The sequence below is a fragment of the Parasteatoda tepidariorum genome, chromosome 11 (genome assembly GCF_982258835.1).
Source record: "Parasteatoda tepidariorum strain Cologne lab strain chromosome 11, Ptep-v5.0, whole genome shotgun sequence".
Lineage (NCBI taxonomy): Eukaryota > Metazoa > Arthropoda > Arachnida > Araneae > Theridiidae > Parasteatoda > Parasteatoda tepidariorum.
This window is the reverse complement of record NC_141765.1, coordinates 62,141,906-62,161,638: the sequence shown is the minus strand read 5'-3', so window position 1 is coordinate 62,161,638 and position 19,733 is coordinate 62,141,906. Positions and strand designations below refer to the sequence as shown.

The window sequence follows — 19,733 nt, the reverse complement described above, 5'->3', positions numbered from 1 at the left end:
AACTTGAGAAATTTGTACATGCATTCTACGAGATTATAATTTAAGTCTTAAATATCTGGTGTAGAAAATAATAGACTTTCAATTATTTTGTTTTCAAGAGATTTATTTAAAATATTTACATTTACTTTATTATACCCTCTCTCTCTCTCACAGACACACATATATATTTCTAGTATTTATCTTTATGAAGTCACTACCTCATAATATACATACACAAAAAAACGAATATTAATGTTTACTTCGTTTAGTTTCATTTTTACCCAATTTTATTTAACCAAGCAAATATATAATGGTTACAATTATACTTCTTATCAGAGTTGACCGGTTAAATTGAATCTGAATTGGTCTAAGCCATTTTTTTTAATAAACGTAGTCTGTTTTTTTTTTTTTTTTTTTTAAATCTTTTTAATAATATTTTTTTTTATTATTTATATAAATACTTTTAGATGAAGAGAACCTATGTGTAAGATTAAAAAATACATTAAAATTTAGTGTTAAAAAATTTTCAATTTGAAATTTAATTTCTAATGGGAGTCTGCATTACTTTAAATAAACATAATTATGCAATGTTTAATTGTTTACGTGCCTTTGTTTTCCTGCGAAGATAAATATATTAAAAATGAACTAGGATTAATATCAGTAAAAGTTAAATCATGATGTCTCTAAAAAGGTGGAATATAAAATTAGAGTGCCATAAATTCTAGTTCTGAAAGATTTTAAAATAAGATATGTAATGTTATTAAATGAGCTAAGATAAAGAGTTAGTGAAAAAAATTTTTTAATCCCATTAAAAATATATTACGCCACAATCAAAAGTATGAATGGGAATGATGTGTTTCACCAAATGTTACGTTTTATCTTTGTAAAAAAAAATTTTATTTTCAGTGTAAGCAAATTTGAATCGTATATGAATACATTATGTTTTTATTCATTATTTTAATATTTTCAAAATGCATTTTTTTTTTATAAAAAATAAACATTTTAGCAAAAAATGATTCGAAAATCATTTTAAATATCTTTTATTGTCTATTATTTTATTTAATGCTGCCTTTTGTTAATAAGCATATTGTTAAATTTGAAGTTCCATTTTGTTAAAATAAACTTTTTAAATTTTTTTTTTATTTATTTATTTACAAACTATTAGTACTAAAACAGCCTTTTACTATTTCGTATGCAGCCCCTTTTTATTCCTTTTCATTATTTTCAATTATATTTTAATTTAAAAAAAACATATTGCCTTAAATATTTTGTATTAAAATTCTTTTATTGACTTGTTAGATAAAAATAAAGAAATTACTTACAGCTAAATAATAATATTAATATAAATAATGCTGTAGCACGACCTTTTCATATTAATGACATACAAAGGGGGAATCACTATTTTGCATGTGTTAGTAAAATAATATTTAGTTGTTGAGTGTTTTTTTTTTCATGTGCATATTAAATGAAGTTGTGAGGTGATAATAGCAACCAAATCAATCGTTTAAGTTAATCAAATCAAATAAAATTAAGCTTTGAAGTTTAATATTTTTATTTCATCTTACATAGAAGAAATAAATACTGTTGCATGCAGTAAAAGCCAATACATTAAACATTAAATAAAAGTACACTTCTCATTTAATGTTTTAGATTATTTGAAAAATGCTGAAAATATCAGTTTTACCATGTTCTAAGCTAGAACACAAAATTAGTAAATAATAAAAACTTCTTAATTGCGATTTATTGATTCCTGTTTTAATATTTTATTTGAAGTACTGCAGAACTTTCACAATATTTTCAACTCTGATTTTCATTGGAGTGTTATGACTTATGCTTTGTGAGACTTTTCTAGAAATTTACATGCATTTTTGCAATAATTTATTGTTCTTTTTTTTATTTTAAAGATTTTATGTAATACTTTTTTGGATTAAGTTGGTACTGATTTTATACTTTTTTTTTTAGATCATGATAATTTACCAGTGTTTGATGGAGAAAACTCTTAACTGTGATTGGTGTATATTAAAAGTTTATATTTTTGGTTGGAAAAGGTTTAATTATAAAAATTATTTAACATGTATTTTTTTATAATACTGTCATACTGTTTGTTTCTAATTAGTAAGAGTGTCTTTTTTTATGAAAAATAAGTGATAAATGTAAATTAAGTATTAATTTCATTTTTAATTGAATCCTTATTTTTTTAACTTATTATCTGTGTTGATACACAATTATTATTTCTTACATGAAAATTGTATGGCCATAATACTCAGTATTTTCATATACTAGTTTTTATACCAATTATTATTTATTTATTTTGGCATAAGAGCATAACCCTTTTTAATTTGTTCCCGGAGTAATAAAGTTCTTTTGATTGAAAATCAGATGAAATCTTAGTTTCCAAATTAGCATGTTATATTTTTTCAGTCTATTTCATGTCCTTTAATCATTTTAAATAATTCTGATCAAAAATAAAATGTATTCATTTTATTTAAACATTTAATTAAATTCAGCTTTTACATTTTATATTTTTTTAAAAACTAAGTAATGAGTTTGATTTTTGTAAAAGTAGAAAGGATTATATATCTCATATATATCATGGGTTATATATCATGGATTTCGATATATCTCTATTTTTATTACGCTCCTTAAAAAAAATTTTGCAATATCCTTTGAAAAATATATATACGGTGTAACGTCCTATATCCGGACGTCCCTTTCCCGGAAGGGTCGATTTCACGGACACTTTTTAACAATCAAAATAAACAAACATCTCTCCTTCTTCCCCTTTCCTACAAAAAAAAAAAAAGTCTTTTGACGCATTTTCTCTTTTTCTAGCTTGCATTGCACTGAACCTCTGATTTATGCATCCAACCCATAAATCACCAGAAAGGGGAAGTGAAGATCTACCAAGACCATTGAGTGACCGTTAGTGACGCTCCTCCCTTGGAATGTAGGAAAAAGAGGGAGTTTTGTTTTCAAAAGACCGCAACTGAGTCCCCTCCCCCCCTCCTTTCCCATGAAGATGGCTAGTAAAAGAGGCATTTCCTGGAACCTTTTTATTGAAAGAAGAAATACTGTGGAAAACGCTAAACGGGGCAAGCGTTAAGGTGGAGGGGGAGTCAAAATGAAAAATTTGAATAGGTCTAAAAGGATACACGTCCTTGAGAAACAAAACATTCGTTCTTCCCCGTACCATGTAATATTTAGGAGGCGGGGGGAAAGGGGGTAACATTCTTTCTTTAGCAGATTCTTTCAGTCATAGAAGAAAAAATAAAGAGAACCCGATCAGCATGCCCGCCTTTATGCTTGATTGATAGCCAATGATTGGAGAGAAAACAATAATTTGATACTTCCCCACCCTCAACTTAAATGATCTCCTCTTTACACTTATCTTCTTTCACAAATACGAAGGAAATGAATTTTTCTCCTCTACCTACCCACCTTAATGAATGACGGGAATTTCCCTTTCTTGCTTGAATCATTCTAGTTAAAAATGGCAGATTATTATTTTCATAAGTCAATTTTTTTTCGCTTTCTATATTTTAAGCAATAATATTTTTTTTCTAATATTTCATATTTTATTGATTAGATATTCTAATTCTAAAACATTATTCCCCTTAAAAATAATGTTTATTTATTTTTTGTTTCTTAGAATTAGATCATTTTAAGCTTTGTTCCAGAATGACGTGAATTTCCCCTTCCTGCTTGAATCGTTCTAGTTCAAAATGGCGGATTAATATTTTCATGACTGTCAAATTTTTTCGTTTTCTATATTTTTAGCAATAATATTTTTTTTCTAATACATATATTATGTTTGATTGATTAGATATTCTAATACTAAAACATTATTCCCCTTAAAAATAATGTTTATTTATTTTTTGCTTCTTAGATTCAGATCGTTTATTAAATCATTTTAAGCTTTGTTTACCTTGGGGGTCTATTATACGGAAAAATCTATTATATGGACTTCTGGAAGTCCCACCGATTCCGGATACGCGACTTTACACTGTATTTCTCAGAATTCAAGAGATACGGGAATATATTATGTGAATTCATTGCAATTTAGAATTATAACACTTTTTAATAGCTTCAGTTATAAGGCTTTATTAAAAATGTTAAAACAAAATTTATACATCATACAATTGTAGGAGATAGTTTTTTTAAACTCCCTTTAAAACACACACTACTGGGTTACATTTTAAAAAACACATGGCCCCCTCTCAGTCACTCGTTGCCACCCTCAGCAACAAGTGAAGGAAAAATATCACTATGGTGATTTTGGTTGGTTGGCGCGGGGCCGGAGGCCATAGCGACCAACCCGTTTGTGATACTCTCCCCCTCTGATTCCGAGGTTACGTCCCGGGGAGGAATCAGAATTCATCTTTGGTCTGCCTCTCCTTCGGAGAGGTAAAATAGGTTCTGTTGCTTGTGTATCAGAGTTGCATTGTCTCAATGCTGAGGTGTGGTAAGTCCCAACAGGAACATGTGGCTTATCTGGGTGGGCAAGTTCATAGGAGGTAGGCGACTTCTTTCGAAGTATGAGATACGGCCCATCTCTTTTGGGTACAAATTTGGCAGTAATTCCTTTCTTAGCATTACTGAGTGGATGTAGAGTCACCCACACTTTCGAACCTACAGCATAAGTGGGGTTTTGCTGGCGTTTTGAGTCGAAATATGTTTTATGCCGATCTTGGGATTTTTCTACATTATCTCTAACAGTCAAGAGGATAGAAGAAAACTTTCTGAGATACGGGGTTATCTCAGGGACAAAGTTATCGTTTTGGATAACCGTTCGAATATCATGCTTTACCTCTTGAACTGTCCTGAGCTCTCGTCCAAACTGAAGGTATGCAGCAGTATACCCTGTCGTTTCGCACTTTGATGTGTTCATAGCGAATCGGATGACTGGTAGGTGGTCAACCCAATTTCTATGCTCTTGGCCAACAAGAATAGCCAAGCGAGGTTTCAAGTCCCTGTTCTTTCTTTCCACAGGATTTGCTTGGGGATGGTATACCGGCACCAAACATTGCTTAATATCAAGCAGAAAACAAAGCTGTTGCATCACACTGCTCACAAATTGTGAGCCGTTATCGCTGATAACTCTTCTAGGCAATCCATATCTCAAGATCACCTCCTCCAACAGAGTGATTGCACACTCCTTAGCTGTGGCTTGAGCTAAAGCAAATAGCTCAACCCATCTAGTTGAACAGTCCTCAACGATGAAGATCCATTTCTTTTTATCTTTACCTTCGGGCAATGGACCAAATAGGTCTATGGATAGGCTTTCAAATCTTTGATTATGTACAGGAGTCTGAAGAAGACCAGCTGGCTTTTGAGTGGAAGCTTTATAGCGGTTGCATTCGACACAGTTTTTAATATAGTCGGTGATAAATCTTCTCATACCAGTCCAAAAGAATCTTTTGGAGATTCGATCCAGGGTACCTTCTATACCGTAATGGCCAGCAGTTGGCGCATCATGAAATTCTTTAAGAATTTGACCTCTTTCTTGCATAGGGACTACTAGTTGAGCTTCGTCCGAGTCACTATCATGGGAGTATCTATAGAGAACTCCCCTATTCATGATATATCCTCGTTCAGTCCATCGATTAAGGTCTACTTCATCTGAGTGATCTTCAAATGCTTCTATAATCTTTCGTAAATCATTATCCTTCAGCTGTTCAGTGCGTATATCACTTGGTGATCGAGTTGGAAGATCAATTGTAACTGAACAGAGACAACAAGGATTTCTCTCTTCATGAACACAAGGTGGGCGAGACAGCATGTCCGCAATGACATTGTTTCTTCCTGGGATGTACTGTATATTCAGGTTGTAAGATTGTAGTTGCAAGGCCCATCGGGCCAACCTCCCTGATGGAGATTTAATACTTAACAACCACTTCAAGGGTTGATGGTCAGAGGATATTGTCACCTGGGCACCATCTATGTACCCTCTAAATTTATTCAAAGCCCAAATAACAGCCAGAGCTTCCCTCTCTGTAGTCGAGTAGTTTTGCTCTGCAGAGGTTAAAAGACGACTAGCATATTCTATTGGGTGTTCATTTTCATTTTCCCCTTGTAAGAGAACAGCACCCAATCCATAACCACTGGCGTCAGTTCTTATTGTGTACGGTTGGTCGGGATCAGCTTGTTTCAGAATGGGAGAAGAAACCAACTTCTCTTTCAGGGCAGCAAAAGCTTTTTGTTCCTGCTCAGTCCACTTCCAAGCAGCATTCTTTTTTGTAAGTTCACATAATGGTTTCGACAGGGTAGAAAAGCCTTCTATAAACCTACGATACCATGAACAAGTTTGCAGGAAGGATTTAACCTGCTTTATATCTTTAGGGACAGGAAGCTTGGTTATAGCTTCTACTTTTTCTGGATCTACTTCAAGTCCTCGGGTAGTTATGTAGTGACCTAAGTATTTTACCTTAGAGCAAGCAAAATTGCACTTTAGGCGGTTAGCTCTCAATTGAAATTGGGCTAGTCTTTTGAACACAAGAGTTAGATCATTTAGATGATCTTCAAAAGTAGGTGACATGATGATTATGTCATCTAAATAAATGAGAATTTTTACTGAGGGGAGTCCATTTTTAAAACGGTCCATTAGTCTCTGAAACGTTGCAGGGGCATTTTTTAACCCAAATGCCATCCTCTTGAATCTGTAAGCACCCAAAGGAGTTACAAATGCTGTTTTGTCTTTATCATCATCATGAATTTTCACCTGATGATAACCGGACTGGAGATCTATAGTGGAAATATAGCCTATGTTTTTAGCATCATGCAAGAGATCATCTAATCTTGGCAAAGGATAGGAGTCTGTGACAGTCACAGCATTAAGCTTTCTATAGTCAACACAGAGTCTGTGTTTACCATTTGGTTTGGGAACCAACACAACGGGAGCTGCATAGGGAGATTCACTCTCTTCTATAATTTCTTTTTTTAACAAATCATTCAATTCTTGTTTAAGAATTTCTTTTTTGGCTGGTGACAGTCTGTATGGCGGAACTGATATTGGTGCATGATTTTCAGTATTAATTCGATGCTCGGCAAAGGGAGTAGGGTCTCCCCCTGGTTTAAAGGTATCTGCAAATTCACTGAGAAGTATGGAAATCCTTCGTCTTTGCTCTGGGGTCAGAGGCTCTCCTTCATTTTCTCGTAGGCTACATTCATTTGCCACAATGTTGCTCATGGATAAACCAGGTTTATGGATATCCTTCCGGAAATAGATTTTATGATGAGGTTCATCACCAAAGTGCCATCTTTTACGTTGGATATCTAGGACGATACCAGTCTTTTCCAGAAAATCATTCCCCAGTAGAGTTCTATTTCCAGTAGCCTCGGGCAGGGCTAACAGTTCATGATTGAATTTTCTACCTTCGATGTTAACCAGCACCTGGGTGGCGCATGCTTCAACTGTAGTCTGACTTCCATCAGCTAAAGTCATAACTACCTCTTTAGTTTGGAATTGGGCTCCTTTTTCTTTCAGCATCTTAAACAATGTCTCTCCAGCAATGGAGCGGGTTGCTCCTGTATCAGCACAAACTCTGGCCTTGATGTCAGAAATCTCAACATCAAGCAGTGCTATGGGAGAGGAAGAAATATGACAAGCGTGCAGATTGATAGCACTTGCACAAACATTTGGAGAGCAGGTAGGGCACTTTGCCTTGATGTATCCTGGTCTTCCACAGCCATAGCATGTTAACTTTGGTTGAAGTTCAAAATTTTCTGGCCTAGAATGTTCTTGAAAATTCGGTTTTGTATCAGGGTATCCCCTTCTACTTGGTTTCGAATATCTTTTATAGTCAACTCGGGCAGTGGAGCTTGAAGTGGCTGGTTCCCTCTTCACTCTTACAGCTTCATAGTCGTCAAGCCGTTTGACAAGCCCTTCTACTGTGTTCAACTGGCACCACTCATCAATAAAATGATCTTTTACATCTGCCGGCACTTTACGTTTAATTTGGTCAGATATGATCAATTCTCCTAATTGACTAAAAGTGGTTATTTCCAAACCACTAACCCAACCTTGGAAAAAGTTCCTAAGTTCATAAGCAAAATCTTGCCAAGACGATGAGTTAGTTCTATTATGTTTCACAAACAGCTGACGAAACTTTTCCGCCGTCAATTTAAATCTTTTTAGAAGTAGTAGTTTTACTCTGTCATAATTGCTAGCAACCTCGTCACTCTCTCTTGCAATTAGCTGCGCAACATCATAGGGCAGCAGTCCAATAAGATTGGATGCCCAAAATTCTTTTGGAACTTCACTGAGTTGAGCTTGGCGCTCAAATAGCACTAAATATAGGTTTATGTCGTTGTTATTTGGGTCAAATCGGGGCATTAAGGACAACAAATCAATCACAGGTTTTCTTCGGAAACCATCAGTATTGGTGGAGGGTCCACACTGTCTTGCCTCTATCTCGAGTCTAATCTTTTCCAGCTCCAATTTCATTTGCTCTGTCTTGATTCTTTCGTTGCTCTCGATGCTGGCCTTTTCTAACTCAGCAGCTCTCTTCTTCTCCTCAGCAGCATCCTGTCTTTGGGAAATGATCGTGTTAAGCATTTCTTTTACAAACTCCTCTTCATAGTTATCACTAGAGGTAATAACTTTCTTCAAATCAATAATTTTTAAATCAGGGGTGACATCTTCACCCAACTCACTAGCAAGGAGAATTAAATCCTCCTTACGAGCTTTTCCAAAGAACGTCATCTTTTAATAAACAAAAGAAAACGTTTTTATTTTCAGAGCACAGATGATAAATGTGAACACAGGGGCGATTCTTGCACAAGGGCACACTTTGTATGTAAACACTGGGACGATTCTTGCACAAGGGCACACTTTAGATTAATAACACTTAATGTAAACACTGGGGCGATTCTTGCACATGGGCATACTTTAGATTAGTAACACTTAATGTAAACACTGGGGCGATTCTTGCACAAGGGCATACTTTAGAGAATTAAAATAATACTGTAATTGTTATGGTAAAATGATCTTAGAGAGGTAACTTGTATAGCATACTTGACAAACTTTTACAATACAAAATTTAATCAGAATTATTTTAGTAAATATAATACCTTAATCACATATATGAAATACATGAGCACTTTTTAAATTATTAACCAGTTATAAAACATTTCTAATAAACATATATAGGTAATGCAAGTAACCAAAATTATTTTAAAATATATTACTTAAAACACTTAAATAACATCACAATTACTGATTAAGCATTCTTATAAATTGAGAGCAATAAAACAAATCAAAATATTTATGTTAAATCATTGAAAGAGCTGTAAAAGTTATTATTTCAAACCACCGAAGAAACATTTTTCTCTCCCCAAAGGCGAAAGAAAAAAAAAGAATCACAGTTATTCAATGTCAACAACACGAACAAAACAAAAAACACACACGCACAGCTGCAGCGAGCGGAAGAAGAAACAAAATAAAAAGAAAAGACCGTTGAAGAACGATCTTTCGGGTGACGCTATCACACACAAAATCGGATTATCGGGGATCCGGGCCTCTAGTTGGTGCGCCATTATAACACTTTTTAATAGCTTCAGTTATAAGGCTTTATTAAAAATGTTAAAACAAAATTTATACATCATACAATTGTAGGAGATAGTTTTTTTAAACTCCCTTTAAAACACACACTACTGGGTTACATTTTAAAAAACACATGGCCCCCTCTCAGTCACTCGTTGCCACCCTCAGCAACAAGTGAAGGAAAAATATCACTATGGTGATTTTGGTTGGTTGGCGCGGGGCCGGAGGCCATAGCGACCAACCCGTTTGTGATAGAATACAATTATTCATATTATCTATTTTTTTTAGATGTAGCATTGGGAATAGGGAACTAACCATCTTTGGTTTGGATTGGTACCAAGAATGTTCGTTTTACTCTGATTGTGCAGGTTGGTTTCAATTAAAGGTACTCTGTTTAGACCATATTGGTGGACAGATGTTGATGAAACTTGGTATGTATGTTATATGGATAATAGGAAAAAAGAAATCTTTAATAAAAAAATTTCATATTTCTAACGATAGGTGTAATTTTTTATGTATGAAATAAAACTTTAATGCAATTTTGAACAGTTTTAGAAATCCATTGTTACTGCCTATAATATCATTCTGCACCTTAGCATTACAGAAGAAATAATTGCAAAAGTTGATTTCTTTTCTGAATTCAAAGACAATAGGGAATTACAGGTAGAGGTGTGTTGCAAGAGAAAGGTAAAAGTAGCTTTCAAATAGAATTGAAAGCAAACGTGATACAGCCAGGTTTCTGTAATAGATCAAAGAACCATTTGTTATGAATTGGTTGAATTCTGTTTATCATGTTTTGAACATGTGTTTTGGTAAAACTGCAATGCACATTGATTATGCCCTATGTTTAAATAAAATTTCACTTCACCGACATGTTTTTTATGTGTACCTTTTTCTCATCAAGTGGTTAAAATGCGAACTAATATTTTTTTATTGCAGATTTCTTTTTTCCCATGTTTTATATTATTAAGTATGTACTAAGTTTCATTAACATACTTCAACCAGAAACGAATCTGTGTTGGTCTTAACAGGGGAAAGTGTTATTTAATCACCCTGTTTACTAACAAAATTTATCACAATATCCTTGTACTTTTTTGTTTCTCTAATTTTACACTTACCTTAATTCTATCTTGCATTTGGATCTATCAACTTTTTTTGGCTCCTAAGAAGTACAATATATTGCATGCTTACTATATAAAATGCATTTAAGCTCACTTTTAGCAAGCCCCCAGATTTAACAAACGAATCTAGAATACTTGGTTGGTGCATTAAGTCTATTGGAATATAGCTCGCTTTTAACGCCCACAGTATTTTTGTGATTCATAAAATTTCTATGTACTTCCCCCTTTACAACTTAGCTAAAGACTTTTTAGAACAATTCCTTAACAATCCAAAGACAATTAAAAGTAAATGATAATTCATAAATTCAGCAAACATTTGAACCTTTTTTTAGAAAGCAGCAGTGCAAATGATGTTTTTAGGGCAATGATTCTTCTCCTAAGAATAAAAATGCAACAGTCAATAAGACAGTTTGTAGCAAATTAATTAACTGCTTTTCTACGGTACTAAAATAAAAATGAAGAAAGTATTTTATTTATTGTTTAGAAAATATGCATAAACTTTTTCTTGAGCCCATCTAATAAGAGCATTCTGTGATAACGAGCAAATAATGCGATCCCTTTGTGCTTGTTATAAGCAAGTTCGATTATATTTATTTTAAAAAAACACACTTTATCTCCAATTAAGGCAGGTGTTAGATTTTTTTTAAATTAATAAAAAGCTACCATTTCATATTTTTTTAACATGAAAATAAAATTTGCGAGAATGTATATCTGAATTTTTTTCAAGTTTGCAAAGTAATAGCAATAAATGAACTTTTTATAGATTTTTCTATTTGTAGTTTGCAAATAAACTCAGATTTTTTTTCATTAAATTTTAATTAATATTTTTTTGACTATTTTAAATGCATGTGTACCATTGTAATAATGTTTTTTTTCTTCTTTTTATTGTTTAAAAAACAATTTTATGCTATTAAAACTTTCCTTAATCTATGGAGAGTTTGATCCAGAGTGGTGACTTGAAGATCACCCATCTTCAGATCAATAGGTACAAGTTTGCCTGGGAAGTAAAGGTAGCTTAAGCATAATGATGATAACATTGACATCATCTTGATGATCAGGAAATTGTAGAGTCTTAACCTCCGTGACTCTCCTGACCCTCATCAAGCTTTTGTAGAAACTATAATATGTTGGAAATATCGTTAATTATGCTTAATCAGTCAGATCTGCGTTTATACTACCCTTTTCTCACTGTTCATAATGTAAACATTAAGTTCGATGTTGACATTTTTATGATGAAGTAACAAACTCATAGGTGATTAATTATGATTTCGTCAAAGAGAAGAAATGTTTCAACATAACTTTGCAATGTACCTCACTAAGAGAACAATGCAAATCCAAAAGAACACTAACATGGTTTACTAATATCACAGAATTGTAAGTACAAATCTTCTCTATTATTTAACAGAACAACAAGAAGTCATATATTCATAGGAGTAACAAAAACACTTTTTGTATCAACTGGGATTCGAACCCAGTTTGCCTCATTGAATGGTGAACGCTCTATCCCCTGAGCCATCGCGGCTCAGTTTGTATGTATTCTTATATCCGTCGTTGAACAAACATGGAAACTCCTGGATCAGTACCTCCATAGGTATTCATTTGTTCAAAGAGCATGGAGGACTTTTCGACTTCTCAGATTTAATGTGCATCTGTCACCATTTAGGGAGTCTTCAGCCGTCAGGGATCGAGCCCACGAACTCTTGAGCGTGGGCCCAGTGCCCTACCAACCAGGCTATCCCCGCCTTGTTTGTATATATTTTATTTTATAACTCGTTGAACAGCCGACCCAATTTTATGTGTTTACGACTACTAATGTTCAACTCCGTAGCCTTGTAATTTTGACCCTATCCAGAAACAAGGAATCTCCTGGATGAGTACCCCCAGAGGTATTGATCTGTTATGGGCACATGGAGGACTTGCAACTCGACAGATTTAATATGCATCAGTCACCATTTACTACACGGGTCATGATTGATAAAGTCATGCCCATATTAGTTTGTTGATTTCATGATTGAATGGAATTCTCTAACTATCATTTTCTCTAATTGAGCCAAATATTTATAAAATATTATTAGTCTTTCTTCATCTGTTTTTGTTATTGGTCGTCATTCACTGCCATGCAATATGATCAAATATAAAGATTTCATATAAAGTAAGTAAAATATAAAAAATAGTTATTTAAGAATATTTTTTAAACAGGAATTGTGAACCTGGGTTGAAGTCCAGACAAATAAAATTCCTTTTAGACTAAAATACTAAGATAGTCAAATCTCTGACGCAAAGTATACATTTTTGCATCCGTAATGTGTGTTCAAATATGTAACTTCATCGACAAACATTTTTGGCATAAAAATGTCAAGTTATAAATAAATTTTTTTAAAAATTATTCTTAATTTAGCAGACATAGAGATTAAAATAAAAAATACTTTAAATGAAGTAAAAGCAAATTAATTATAATGTTATACAAGCATGTTTTATACAGGCTTACAGTGTACCATGTAAAATTTAAAAGTCCTTCTAAAATTATTTTCTTAAACTTGGCGAATAATTTTTGCCAGAACAACATGATTGCTTGGTTTTTATATTTAAGAAATGAAAGTGACTTTCACCCCCTAAAAAAGTTTCAAGCCCACAATATACATAATTTGTTTTTAAATAATGATTTTTATACGCATTGTGAAGTGAAAAAAAATCTTGTAGAAGGGTATAATAATGAAAAAAAGGATAGGAAATTTACTTAAACCTTAGCAAATATTTTTTTTACTTATTGTTATTTACATATTATTAAACATAAATATTAAACACTGAAATCTTTTTTAACAAAATCTTTTTCTTTCAAAGAACATTTTTAAGAATGTCTTGGCACCGTGCCGATTTTTGGTTTAATATCTTAAGAATTTAATAAATAACTTTTTTTTAAATAATAAACAATGTTTTTTGGTGCAATTAAGTAGAATTAACATATGATTGTTTCCCAAAATAGCTTTTTTTTATAAATTATTTCGCACATTCTTTAGCTTTAAATATTTTAAATGTAACTCAAAATAATCGAAATAAAAAAAAAGGCAGGAGATGTTGTTTTTCATATAACTGCATTAAATTTTCTATTTAGAGCATCTATAACTTGTCTCACATTGATTATTTGCCCTATATTTTGAATCCAAATATGTATTTAAAAAATATATGTTTATTCAGAGAATGCACGTTTTTGTGTCCGATTTCGTAACTTAATTAATAGTTAGCACTAAATAATCTGATCATTAGAACTAAATTTATTCAGGGTGATGTGTTTTTTTTTTTTTTCCGACTGTACTGGAAAGATAAAAGAGAACGGTAACAAACGAGCAAAAAGACATGGGCGTTATCAAAAAGGATATTTGTCCATTCGAGACACATGAATCTGAGAGTTCCTGATGAAGCACAATGTGGCAACACGGCTTGATTCTGTGCACTGATATTGTCGGTATTTTTTTCAAGTATATTTCTGACTTAGTATATAAAAATTTTAAAAATCGAATTTAAAACTTACTTTTCCTTTACATAAAGATGCATTTACAGGATTCCATGAAGTCTTATTTTCATCTAGAACACATTCCCTCGAAACAATAGCTTCAAGTGCAGTATCTAGAATCCCAAATGGACATTTTACTGTTGCAATTGTTGAATGATTTGTGGCATTCCAATAGTAAACTCCTGAATCAGTATCCGTTCTTCCTGCTGCTGTTGTTGCTAATTTACGTCGCACTAGAGTTGCACAATGGGTTATTGGCGACGGTCTGGGAAGCATCCCGGAGGATGATCCGAAGACATGCCATCACAATTTTGATCCTCTGCGGAGGGGATGGCACCCCCGCTTCGGTAGCCCGACGACCTGCGCGCGAAGTCGAGCACTTTACGGTAGCACAGTTTAACGAGGACCAATACCGCACACCCTCGATCCCTACGCAGGCTGATCCAAGTGGTCACCCACCTGCACACTGACCGTCGCAAGTGCTGCTTGACTTCCTTGATCTGCTGGTAGCCGTGTCTTAACAATCAGTCCACTGCGGAACCCGTTCTTTCTGCATGACACTGCACTATAAAAATAAATGTTACTCAGTTTAGTGGTATGTATTAAAATTTATCTATAGGAATATATATATATAGTATATTAATATTTCTTAGAAGTTAGTGAAAATTGTTAAACTAAGAGACTAGGACATTGAGAGTTTTTACACTATTATGGTGATTTTTTACAAACTTGGCTTAGCCTATCTTGTATTTTTTTAATCATTTAATTGTTACAAATATTTTCAAAAGTACGTATACTTGTAGAGAAAATAAATAATACAAAAATTCACAATAAGCTCTTTAAATTAAATAATCAAATGTTATTACATATTTTGAAAATTGAGCTCCATAGTTCATATGGGCTGGTGAAAAATGTTTAATATAATTGTGTTAAATTGCAATTTTATTTTATTTTTACGTCACAGTTAGATAAGAATAAATTCAGACATTTATAAGCTATTAGAAATGAGAAGCTTATTATAAAAAAGAAATTTAAAATACCTTATGCAATGATAAACAATACTCGTTGTTACATGAAAATTAGAAAAAGGTACAATACTTTAGATATTTTACCAAAGCAAAGTATTATTTACTGCAAACTTCGAAGCAGAATGTAACAAATTATTATAAAAGTTCCAAATTGTTGTAGCCTCACGTTCATGGTGAATGAAAAACATAAAAATAATTTGTCGAAAATTCTCATAGAATAGTTTGACTTGTGAAATGCGAAAATAAAATCGCATTATTTTATATTATACGGTATACAAGTTAATCTATAAATAAATGAGGGAATATTTTCTTTAATTATTTATATCTTTAAACATGACATATACCCATATTTTTAAGAAATTTGTTGATAGAAAACTAGTCATTTTTTAATTTGACAATTTTGATGCAACAATTTGATTGGATTTGGTGTAACAATTATTGTAACAATTATTTTGGTGTAACAAATTTAATTTTGATTGGACAAAATAATTAAAACATTTCAATACTGACACATTTTTTTGATGTTTCTCAAAAAAAAAATACTTCGATAATCATTTTATAAATTTCTAAGTATTTAGGTTATGCGATTTCTCATACTTGTCAATGAAGTTTAAAGCTATTAGAGGCTTGAGGGGCCGACAGTAAATTACTAAGGGGAAAATAGTGTTTTTGAACACACTATGCCAAAAATAGTAGCAGTAAATTTTTACCTTGTAACAATTATTTTGATTATTATATGCAGTAATTGTCCGAAATTTCGAGAATCTAGCTTAAATATGTATAGAGAATTAGACATTTTTGATTAAAAAAAATATTTGGTTTACGTCTTTTTGCTATAACTTTGAAAATATTCAATGAAATGAAACAAAATTTTTGGAGAATTTGAAATTAATGCAAAATTATTTCAAAATTTAAAAAAAAAAATTTGAAACTGCGAAAGATATGAGTATTATAATTTTTCTATACTGTGCATGCACAGAAGAATTTTTAATTGTTTTTTACTTAATTTTGTAGTGAATATCTCAAAAATTTAAAAAGTAACTTTCTGAGTAGTTTTTGTACTCTTTAAAAGATAGCTGTAAATGATAAGTGGTCTTCCACAAATTTCATTTTGTTCTATTAAACAAGATTTATTAAAAATGACGCAGCAGTTGTTGGGGATCATTCCCCATAAAAGTAACTTTTCTTTCGCATGTTTTCTTTCCTTATACAATCATATTTTGATATATGAACGTTTATTGTAAGGTTATATCTATTCTTTAATTTTGTCTTATTATATAAACTAATGTTTAAGGAAAGCCTCTTTCATTTTGAGTTTCTTTTAAAAAGTACAAAAACTACTTAGAAAATTGCTTAAAACTTTTTACATTTTTCAGATATTCAAATCACATTTTTTTTTTCATTATAAGCCAATTACGCTTACAAAATTATCAGAAAAAAAGGTTTTTTTAATTTTTTCCACCCATGATATAATAAGCAGTATAATAATAATGATATAATACAGTATGAAATAGCTGCTTTAATTACTTATATATTGCACAGTTTCCAACGAATATTTTTCAAATTTTAACGAAAAATTTTGTAAGTAATTTTAAATTGCTCTAAAAAATTTTTTTTAATTTTATTAAATATGTTTAAAAATATAGCAAAAAAAAAACAGAAAAATTTGTTTTTTTTCTTTTTTAGAAAAATATCCATTTCTCCATAATTATTTAAGCTATGTTCGCGAAATTTTGTGCAATTATTACATATAATAACCAAATTATTTGTTACAAATTTATTGCTACATTTTTTGGCATAGGGTGTTTGAAAATACTATTTTCCGTTTGTAATTTATTGTCCGTCAGTCTACCCTCTAGAAGCTTTAATTTTCATTGATATGCATGAGAAATCACCTGATGTAAAATTTTCTGAAATTATTCTTTAAGTATTATACTATTTGTTCCATGAAAATGTTTTTTACTGTGAAAAATTGTTTTTAAAGTGTTATTTTGAAAACTCTTTTCGTGAGAAATTAACCGCTGCTGTCTTCACCCAATTAACGTATGTTAAAAAAGTATTTACGTTTCTTTCATAAAAATGTTGATTTCCGTTTTATATTTAAGTTTAAAGAATAAAACGATATTCAATCAAATAATCCTTTGATTGATCATTTTAAATATATTGTTGTAATTTCAACGGAACATTGCATCAAATGCCCCTTTGATTGGCAAAAAAAGATTAAATTAAAATTTCAATCAGAATAATTAGTATTGGGAAAGTGAATAGACGATACCAAAAGTTACACAATCTGATTTACTCATCGTAAGAAAACTCACAGAAAGTACTCAAAATGGTGAACACGCGTGTCGTTTATAACATTGAAAGAACGACTGGCGCACACTGTCGAAGATTCCTGGCGTTGCCTTAATTTTATCTGTGGCAACAATTTTCTCGCAATGAGATTTACTGCCAGGTCTAAAGGCGTTTCGTACACTGTAGAGTTCATGCTTCCGTAAAAGAAAACAATCTGTTGGGTTGAGGTCAGATAGGTGTGAGAAAGCCAAGCAAGAGGCCTTACTACTTCTTTCTGACTCTCAGCTTAGAATTTGACTCTATGTGCAATGGTAAATATTGCTTGTACTATCATCCTTCTTATTTTGTAAATATATGGATCATTTTTACCATATGCATACATTTCTCACCTTTCCAATCTGTAACTAAATAAGATGAAAAAATCTCGCTCAATGGTTCTTTTGCTTTTCTGAATGAATTCACCTTGAGGTAGAAAAACTCAATATAACTGAAAAAGCTAATTTCAAATCTATTGTTATCAGTCAAACTTGCAATTGGTAACAAACTAGTCAATCACGTCAATTTTTTTAAGGAAAGAAAAAACTCTGATTTTCTTATAGGTTATCTCAAAAGCATTGTGACATCATAAGAATTGAGAGATTTTTATTATAAAATATAAGAACTGAGCAATCATCTCACTACTTGAATGATACTATTCAACTGTCATGAGAACTCCTCTCGACCAAAAGTTTGAACTTATTTGCTGTTATTGAACAAGAGTAAAACCATTTCTTATGGAGGAGAATCGTAGAAATTATATGACTCTATCAACCTAAACCAATGCAAAACTGTTAACTTCACACCCCTATTTGAATAGATGAACTTCGTGACCACATTAATCGCCATCAAGGCTCTTGTGATAAGTGGTCAGTACTGTTCACTTAGCTCTATGTGGGTGCTGCTAGGTGCCTAAATCGTGATTCACCAAGATTTTTTGTTGTTGAAGATTCTTAAAGCTATCATCGCACGCTATGTATGTATTAAAGCAATGTATCACAAACCTGTTGAGACTACTATTGAACTTGTAGCAAGGAAACAATAAATGAGATCATCAGGTTCGACTGTGCCCGGCATGCATACCTTCCGATTTAGAGTATCTATTACAACGTAATATACTGTATTAATATATTACACTATTTGTAATCCTGATGTCCAATAAATATTTTCAATTAATCACTCTCCTGTGTCCTTTCAGATTTCATGCATCTACAATTTTCTCCTGACATTTTCGGTCATTTCAAATCTCAGTTCAAAAATCTATGCCATTCTTATGATGTGCGCTACATCACTTAAAAGTTCGTCGTAATATTTTTGAGACCCTCTGTAAATCACATAATTTTAAAAATACTATCTGAATTACAGAACGCCTTCTTAACAGCTAAATAAATACTAATCGCACATAATTTTTTTAAAAATTTGTTTAACAATAAAAACAATAGCAATGAACTTTATAAATAAATATTAATACTAAGCTTGAAGTTAATTGATCTAACTTGTAAAATGAAAAAAAAAATGTCAAGTAATTTGTCCGGTGACAAATAAAAGCTTTGTCATTAATTTAATTAAATAAAACTTCAATCGTAGGAGTAATTTGCTTTTTAAAAAAAAGTGTTGTTAAACTGCAGTACATTAACTAATTCTATAATAATGGTGAATGATCACGCAGAAAAGCAACACATTTGTTGTTTGTGTTGTAACGCTAACTTTTTAGTAACACGAAAAAATGCACTAACCTTAAATAGGCAATTACATTTAGAGAGATTTTTTGTATTGTTCTTATACTTTTTTATTTACTAAAGATCGTTTTTCAAATTTATGGAATTAATAGGAACATTTATAAGTTTTTTTTGGAAAAATTGTAATAAAAATAATTGAATATAGTAATAACAAGGGATTTTAAATACTTCAATGACTTAGATATTCCATATGAACATTAAATTATCATTACAGATTCAGTATGATTATCAATACGCTAGTAATAAATCATTATTGTGAAATGCTATTTTAAAATTACTTTATGAATTTTTGAGCCTTTTTGAATATGAAGGCTGCAATACATGTTCAATAGGAATGTTTTGCTTGAAATAACTAGCGAGAATTCTTTATTTTTCATATGATATTTAGTTCCATTTCTTTAAAAAGGAAGTAAGGTATCTTAACAACCAAAAAAAAAATTTTTTTTTTACCTTATGAAAGAATGGTTTTTTAATATTTAAATA

General features: G+C 31.7%; 1 protein-coding gene across 5 annotated transcripts in view; it reads left to right on the top strand.

Moving 5' to 3' along the window:
* LOC107446647 (peroxisomal trans-2-enoyl-CoA reductase) overlaps window positions 1-18,687 on the top strand; it is a 43,201-nt gene extending 24,514 nt beyond the window's left edge. For 2 of the 5 annotated variants that reach the window (XM_043043942.3, XM_071187427.2), the window contains exon 8: window positions 1,942-2,354. In XM_043043942.3, coding sequence (XP_042899876.2) covers window positions 1,942-1,982 — 41 coding nt within the window. In that variant the 3' untranslated portion in view covers window positions 1,983-2,354. Of the gene's footprint in view, window positions 1-1,941; window positions 2,355-9,808; window positions 10,394-18,074 lie in introns of those variants that run through there. The other 3 variants (XR_015430283.1, XR_015430282.1, XM_043043943.3) reach the window with 3 other exon arrangements.
* Window positions 18,688-19,733: the final 1,046 nt, after the last annotated feature.